The 8,354-nt window shown below is 40.0% G+C and overlaps 1 protein-coding gene across 1 annotated transcript in view; it reads right to left on the reverse strand.

The window, feature by feature from the left end:
* LOC104385528 (protein-glutamine gamma-glutamyltransferase E-like) overlaps positions 1–8,140 on the reverse strand; it is a 13,362-nt gene extending 5,222 nt beyond the window's left edge. The window contains exons 1-9 of the mRNA XM_009993995.1: positions 8,055–8,140; positions 6,081–6,248; positions 5,541–5,783; positions 4,864–4,982; positions 4,234–4,362; positions 2,648–2,825; positions 2,352–2,487; positions 1,374–1,477; positions 663–908 (exon numbers count right to left, since the gene is read on the reverse strand). Coding sequence (XP_009992297.1) covers positions 663–908; positions 1,374–1,477; positions 2,352–2,487; positions 2,648–2,825; positions 4,234–4,362; positions 4,864–4,982; positions 5,541–5,783; positions 6,081–6,248; positions 8,055–8,064 — 1,333 coding nt within the window. The 5' untranslated portion in view covers positions 8,065–8,140. The remainder of the gene's footprint in view (positions 1–662; positions 909–1,373; positions 1,478–2,351; positions 2,488–2,647; positions 2,826–4,233; positions 4,363–4,863; positions 4,983–5,540; positions 5,784–6,080; positions 6,249–8,054) is intronic.
* Between the last annotated feature and the right edge of the window lie 214 nt (positions 8,141–8,354).

Genomic DNA, 8,354 nt, shown 5'->3' on the forward strand with positions numbered 1-8,354 from the left:
CTCTTTCCATTTCTCTCTGTTTTTATGGTTGTAATATTTAGAAATGTAAGTCCTTATTTGCTAATACAGAAAAGGCCCCTAATGTAACAAAAGGCTGATGGCAGTGTGTGATGGGTTGACTGGTTAGCAGACAGACATTCCACCCAGTCTCTGGGGTATATTTTCAGTAGCAGTGTTCATTCTTTGCAGATTGAGTTCATGACTGTAATTTTTTTTCTGTGCTATCCAACTCGGAAGTCTGACAACTTTACATGCTGCTTGACCCTTTGAAAGAGTTTCTTTTCCTAGGCCTAAGCGTTGAATTAGCTTAGGTTTCTGTAATAGGCCTTTCCTCCTGCTACTGGATGTCGCTGGGCTGTGAACTCATCCTCACAAAGCAGGGGCAGTCAGTACAGAGCAGCAGGCAGAACAGTGAGTGCTTCACTCAGAGACAGTTGGACTTGCCTTACTTAGGTCCCACAGAACAGCTCTGTATCAGGAAGGGCAAGACAGTATTTTTTACTCTTAGGTTCTCTTCCCTTTTCTGTTAGAACTGAATAAACTGAATGTAAATTTTGCTCTTACCAGTCCAGAATTGCCCCCAAGAGATTCCTAGCCTAAACTTGATATACGTTTGGTAACGAAGCAGCTATATAACTAGAAGAACCAGTGTTTTTATTTACCTTCTTCATATTTATAATGATTGGTGACATCTACGCGATCATCTCTACCAACTGCCTTTGTGCTGATGGATTGGCCAATTACAGTAGATTCTGAGTACATTAATGTTTTCTTTCCAGTTGTGGGGTCATAATTCCAGTACATACAGTCTGCATTCACTTCTGCAAATACAAATGGGCAGTCGTAGTCCAGATCTACTTCTCCTTCCTTGATGGCTTTCCGTGAGGCAGGACCACACTGATAAATTCCTGTGGCATCAAGAAAGAAAACTTATACCTAACCAAGTCTTTGACAATAAGCTATTTACTAGATACAACACTGATCAATGACTCCTGAAGTGCCCAGTGCTGTTGTCCCATTCTAGCCCTCTCATCCACACACACCCTTATACCAGGTCAATCGTCAATGTATCTTGTGTTAAATCTGGAGGTACACTTGATTTATTTTTATATTATCCCTTGATTTTCAATAGCTCTGGATACCTACATTGGAAATATAGGAATTGCTGTGAAAGACTGCTCCTAGAAGTCTGGTTTGTTCTTGGCATCCAAAGATTAATTGAGGCTTTTCTAATGCAGTATTTAATGTATTCTTTTCTGCAATTCTTGTTCTGAGAAATTGCTTTTACAATGGATTTACTTTTTTCCCCTTTTCTCTGAAAGTGACTGATTTTATAATTTTTCAGCATTATTCCGGAAATAAAATCTGTGTACCTCCACTTTCTTCTTGGGGAGTTGCATCCAGAACTTGCCATCCACTGTATGAGGGGCCCAAGTCACTACGGGAAAACCAGCTTTCATTCCAAACATGGAAATTCCTACATGCAAGAATGAACAATGTAAGCTACTAGTATGTGATTCTGAATTCCTGTTCACATCCGTTAATCAGCCACCTTAGTTAGGTGTATTAAATGTCTCAATTTGGATAAGTTCTTACTGACACTGACTACTTCTATTCTGATCCTGACTATATATTTACTAGATAGGAGCTGAAAGTTGCATTGTGAAACATAAATGTTCAAGGGCAGAAAGCAAATTTGTAAAGTTACACAGAGAGGCTGGAGCCTGTTTTTCTCCAAAAGTTCTGAGCACATGTTCTTCCTTAGTTTTAGCTGGTTTCCTTATAGCACAATGAAACAGTTATTACTTATTTAGAATGGGTCCAGGACAAGCACAGGAGTAAACAAGGCAAAAAGTGAGAGACCAGACCTGTTCTTAGCTGAATTCAAGCTTGTTTGAATTGTATTTGATGCTTAATAGTGGCAATTATTAAATTATTTTAACTTCAAATGATGTCACTGAAAAAAAACAAGGCAGGGAAGCTGGTCTGTTGAACTGTTATGGTTTCATATGAACTGTCTGTACCCAAACTAAGTCAAGGTCGACTATTTGATATTTCCAGTGTAATATCAGAATTTTTCAGTCATCTGTGGCATCATAACTGTAACTTTGCCTGTCCTGGTTTGAATTGGATGCTGTAAATCATGTCACAATTTTCTGTTTAACTGAGAGTTGAAACAATATATTTTGTAGTATTGTTTTATAGTATTTTTTATTCATCCTGTGTGTGGGTAGTTGTTTTTAAGACAGTTTTTAAGAAGGTAAAGCATTTGTCATTAGAATCTATAACTCTGCACCTGAAGACTCTGTAGGCATCAGTAGGTCTTACTATTCAATACCATAGAGCCTTACCATATGCTGTCAGCTGCCCTGTCCAGATGATTTCCAGAAGCATCATAAAACTCATCCACACGCAGATTTCCATCTGCATCATGGGCAGAGCTGAAGTTGGTAATGGTACGGGTGGGGATCCCCAGACATCTAAGCACTAAAGAGTGAAGAGAAAATCATGGTCAGAAAGCATTATTTCTGTAAATATGAAGCTTCATATACCAATGTTTTGAAATACTGTCATGTAGGAAGCATTACCAGTGCTTCTTTTAACAGAATCTGTGTAGTGTCAGTTTTGTGCATGGCATAAAATATACCTGTAGTCAGTACTGCTGCAAAAACCCAACATTGTCCGTATCTAACAGGTTTGAATCCTGATTTCTTCCAGTTTTGCAGGATTTCACCACTTCCAGTCCAGCTGCTTGGACTTTTCCCACCGTCATAATTTCCACTCCAGTTTCCTAGCAGCACCCCTTGGTCATCATTGGCATTGACCTGTACAAATATTCACTAAATTTACAATTAGATGAATTAAGAGTTTACAACAGATGTAGTAGCAGTAGAGGAGCAGGCACGAGAAAAACTTTGAATCACATTTTAGTGGACAAAAGTAACTGCTTCATGCAGCTGACCTTCAGGAGGAAGCCTTTTCGAGAAGTGAAATGTGTCCTCTCAAGAAATGGATGGCATTTTTTCACTGTTCTGCCCACCCAAGTGTCATAGCACCAGGTAAGAAGACAAACATCAATTTTCAGTGAACCTTCCTGGCATGAGGTGGCAACTTCACCAATGTACAATTATGCAGCTAAGCTTTCAGAATCTGCCTGGATCATGATGTGGTGACCCCTCAGCAAATTTGCATTAAATTAGGTGAAGTGGCTGGCACAACAAACAGGGCACAGTCACCTTGAAGAGCTTTGGTACTGTGTCAATAGAAGTCTCATGAAGATCACGAAAAAAGGAATAGAATTCAGAAGCTGGGGTATAATGACCCCATGCATTGGTGCAGGTGGGGAAGCAGCTGGCTGAGTGGCAGCCCATAGGAAAGGGCCTGGGAGTTAAAGCAAATGCCAGATTGAAGCGAGACAGCAGTGCTCTCATCATAAAGGGAAAGCCCATACTAGGCTATTTTGGGAAAAGTGTGACCAGGAGATTGAGAGAAGCTGTTCACCCCCTTTAGTTATCCCTGGTGAGGCTGTGCCAGGAATCCTTTCTCCAGTTTCAGGTCCCTCAGTTCATGGGGATGTTGAGACACTGAAGAGGGCTAGGGAAGGAGGGCTGCCAAGGTGGTCAGGACCCCTGGAGCACACAGTGTACAGAGAACTATAGCGCACTGGGCTGGTTCAATCTGGTTGCAGAGGGGATAAGAGGAATATAATAGTGGCTTTAAGCTTCTTGAATGGAACAGGTTAAGTTGTCAGAGTCGAACTTTTCTCTGTTCTGGCAGCTTATATAACAAGAGGCAAGAGCAGACAATTGTAGCTTGGAAAAATCATGTTTGATGTAAGAAAAAATCCTTACTAAGAGGGTAGTGTTGCTCTGGACCCGTCACCCAGAGAGGCCATGAAACCTCCATCCTTGGAGACTTTGAAGGCAGCCTCACAAATCCAAGGCTAAGCTCGTATAATACCACTGTAGTTCCCTTTCAAATGAGCCGTTGAACTAAATATCTCCAAGGGACTAATCCCTCAACACACTGTGTCTTATACTTTGGCTACTGGATGTCAAAGCGATAAGTATCGGAAACACCACAGATGCTGTATCTAGCAGGGTAAGATCAGATAATCTTAAAGCCCACATTTCTGGTGCATACCAACAGTGGCTTAAAATTTTCTGTTGTCTTCATACTTTCAGATACTTTAAAAGAACAGTTAGTAGTTTGGGCTTTTTTAACGTTACTTACCATTGCACTGAGAACGCGGCCCAGATATTTGGGGTCATTTCTGTGAGATACGTCTGTGGTAGGATCCTGACGATAGTTTAAGCTTCGATCCAGCATGGAAAGGCAAATATTGAGAATATCTCCTTGAAACTATGTTACAGAAATGTTAGTGTTACTACAGATTACTAAAAATCAGGATAAGTAGAGTCATGTAAGTGTTTAATATTGTGTCTTTTTTTAATCACCAAATGAAGTGCTGCAGCTCAGCCAGGAGTTACCACACAAAAATGTGGCCTCAACAAACTGAGGATTAGAAGAGCTTGAAAAGCTTTACAAAAATGGAATCCGTGGACTTAAGGCCAGGACTTTTATCTCTTAGCATTCCTACAGTGTTTTATTACCCATCAGACACTAAGGTTTCTGCTGGCTGCACCTCCAAGTCCTAGGTTATATTACTGACTAGTTAATTTCAAATCCTTGTATTTTTCAGCCTAACAGGGCTTGGCTCGATTTCTGATTTTGATACCAGGCTCTTGCCCTTCAGAGGTGTATGGCTGCAACAAATTGGAAAAAGCAAACGTGCTCTGGTTACCCAGTTCATGTAAAAAATAGAGCATGGAACACTGCCTGTTGTTTCAGTGCTGTGTTTACCTGGCCAAAGTTCCATCCAAAGCTGTTGATGTGATTTTTATTGCCTGCAAAAATGATGCCAAACTCTTCTAGCACATACTCCTCACACTCAGCCTTGTTAGGCATGAACACATCATCATCTGAAAAGCCAAAACAGATGTAAGTACAACCACTGCAGGCAAAATAAACCAAAACCTCAGGAGCCTGTCTCCATCAGTAAGAAAGCTTGAAGATATCCACCATTTGCTGTTCTTGCTGTTACAAATAGTGAAACTCAGGATTTCTTACAATTAGAAAGAGGTGCAGGGATGTCTGACTGAAGACAAAGGTATAACACTGTCAGATCTGATATATGGCAGCAGCTGGTCAATATGACTCTTTTCTTGGTTCTGCGTAGACCAAATACACTCTTCTAAGTTTACTCAGAAGATGGGAAGCTCTGGCAAAAGCCAAACTTAATCTGCTTAAGCAGAACTTAATCTTCTAGGACAAGGAGCTGTCCAGTAAGTACATGATACAGAGTGGATATTATGTATTAGGAATTCCTAAGAAACTTTTAAACCCAATTCTCATTGATGCATCATGTGGTGGATGTTCAGCCTCATATTAAAGAAGCATGGACCAAATGGAGAAGCTGCAAGTATTAATGAAGCTATAAGCAACTTAGTTTTTTCAGGGGAAATTTGACGTGTTCATACCTGAAGACCAAGGGTTAAAGAGCAATACAAAAGTGCCAAGGTGTGCTGGAGAGGAGCCGCCACTTGAAGAACTTTGAACACTCAGCTTGTAACGTCCAATGACAGCATTAGGTGGGCTGGAAATGGAGATGCTCACAGAGTTGGAACTGGTGGACTGTAGAACTGCACTCCAGCTCTCCTTGCTCACTGTGCTGGAGATACCAAATATGGCCTGGGTCTTAGTCAGCTTTGAGGGTTTTGGGCCTTTTAAGGAAAATAAAGAAGAATTTTTTTTCCCATCTTGTTGAAATGGAGATTAGTTAGCAACAAATTCAGAACCCTCCCCTCAGATGAATTTGTGCCATATGTTGAAAACTGAAGGAAGCTACCACTGCTAGCTGAGATGGGAGTAATACAACAGACACCTCAAACAGTTCCATGGGTATGTGAACCAGCACGTTGGCTCCCAGGTGTTATCTTTCTGTGCTATAGTGCATATCAAGGGAAAAGAATGTCACAAGGCAGTGTTACTCTTTCTGTGAAAGAAGCCGGGAGCCATACCTGTTTCTGCGATGAATATTAAGTTTTGCTCAGGCTGTTCTGTTTCATTGAAGGTCACAATGAAGGCCTGTCCTCTCCTCACAATCAGTTCTTTGCTAGAAAATTTATTTGTGTGGTGTTCTTTTGCATTTTCTTTCAGATGCCAGTTAGTACTTGGCTGTGTTGCAGCTATAAAAAGAAGAGCAAGAAAACTTCAGGGATACAGGTAAGGAGGAAGGAGCACAGACACACTTTAAAAGGAGGAAGAAGCACAGACGCACTTTGAAGAATTCTATGTTACTTTCTGCAAGTAACTAGTATGCATGTGAGGTTTCCACCAAAAATAGAAATAATTTGTGACCTTTTTTTTTTTTTGAGAGAAACTCCACCTTTAGATTATCTGCATAATTAACTATAGAAGGAATAGCATATCCAGTGCTAAAGAAAAATCATAAAGGTTTCTAAGAGGACAGAACCCTGAGAGAATTGAATACTTGTGAGTTAGCTACTTGGATAAAGAATCTGACTGAACTCAGCTGATTCTTTTAAGGTGTTTCCCATTCCAAGACAACAGTGCTACACTAACACAACCTTGCTGCCTCTGAAAGAAACAAAGGAACCTGATTGAGCTGAGAAACATTTCTGCATTTTAAACCACGACATCTGTAGTCCTTTTCATGTCATGTACCTCTCACACCTGTTGGAAGCACCTAAAAAGAACACATTGATGTACACTGAGTGGCCATTTGGCAGTGGGAGAAATGGCAGAACTGGAGAGAGAATTCCACTAAAATGTATGTGAATGAATATGTTGCAGAAAGCTCTATGAACTATGGCTTCAATCAGAGGCCAAAGAATAAGCATTTGAGATTGGTTTGGCTCTGACATCATCAAAGCCTGTGGGGGGGGGTTTCTAGTAGAAGATAGCTTGATTGTTTAAATGAAGTGCAGAAGTACAGAAGAAAAGAGATATTTCCCCTTAAGGCACTATGTGCTTAAAAAAAATACCTTTATTCTTCCCCAACCCGAAGGAGAGATAAGAGGAAAAAGTAAGAGCATGGTCTTTAGTAGTGAAACACAGCTACCCTGTATCAATATGGAGTAAAAAAATTATCCTATGTTCAGCAAGATCTATTAGTGTAAAGACTTTTTTACAGCACAATCTGAAGTTTATCAGGTTTAGGCAAGCTTTGAAGTAACTACATTAGTAGTCTTAGCCATGTAATCACAGTTCAAATTGGGGAAACACTTTTTTTACGACATAAAGGCCAGCAGCATGCACTTAGATTTATATATATATATATTTTATTTTATTTTTTTAATCTTGAGAAACTTAGCAATGCAGCTCATCTATTGTAGAAGTTGAGGTGGGAGATTTGTCTTTAGAAAACAGTATTTGTCTGACAAGGTTAGAAAAGCAACATAGGACCATTTATAATTATTAATCTGGTAAATTTGCAAGTATTTAAATGTTAGGCTGTAAGAAAAAAAAAACAAAACAACCCACAACCACCATAAAAAAGTTCCCTGAATTTTTTGTCCTCTCTGCCTCTACTTCAGGTTTCAGCTTTCTCTGCTTACTGTAACCTCCCTCAGCATGGGAGGAACTCTTCAAGTTCTGTTTTACTACTTTCTCTTATGTCAGATTTGTTGATCTCTCATTTGCACTTGATGGTATCTTCAGAACTGCAGGCTTTTGCTTCCCGTTTGCAAAATACAACATTTTTACAACAGATATTAATACACTGTTCTGCAAAATCTCATTCTGGTAAGATCGTTTTTCCTATGCTCACAATAAGTGAAAAAATGGATTTCCTGTGAAAGTCTTCTAACTCTTGATGGAATAATTTTATTTTCCTTTTTCTTTTTTTTTTCTTGGATCAAAATTCCTTAGAGAAGTAGTGATCTTTCAGTGTCCTTTACAGCACTGAATATGAGGTATGGATTTAAGAAAATAGCAAACAGCACCACAGAAGGACCTTCCCCCTTGCTCACCTTGGCCCATGTCTGATCAATGTGTCCTGTATAAGCAGCTTCTGGAGCTTTCCTGTGGATGGCCTCCTCTACCTCTCTTGACTCAAGGAATGGCTGGTGCCTTTCAGTTCTTTAAGTCTAGGTGTAAAGTTGCCTGTTTGCAATATTTCCTGTGGGGGTGGAGCTTCTGAATAGCCTTCCTTGCTCTCCAGCCATTATCTGGCCAACAGGGCTTGAGGATTCATTCTTCATTCATTTTTCCACTCATTCAGTCCCCACATCCAGATCTGATTTCCTTGCAACTTAACATTTGAAGCTTGG

Source organism: Chaetura pelagica, unplaced genomic scaffold (assembly GCF_000747805.2).
Source record: "Chaetura pelagica isolate M959 unplaced genomic scaffold, ChaPel_1.0 scaffold493, whole genome shotgun sequence".
In the NCBI taxonomy this organism is placed as follows: Eukaryota; Metazoa; Chordata; class Aves; order Apodiformes; family Apodidae; genus Chaetura; species Chaetura pelagica.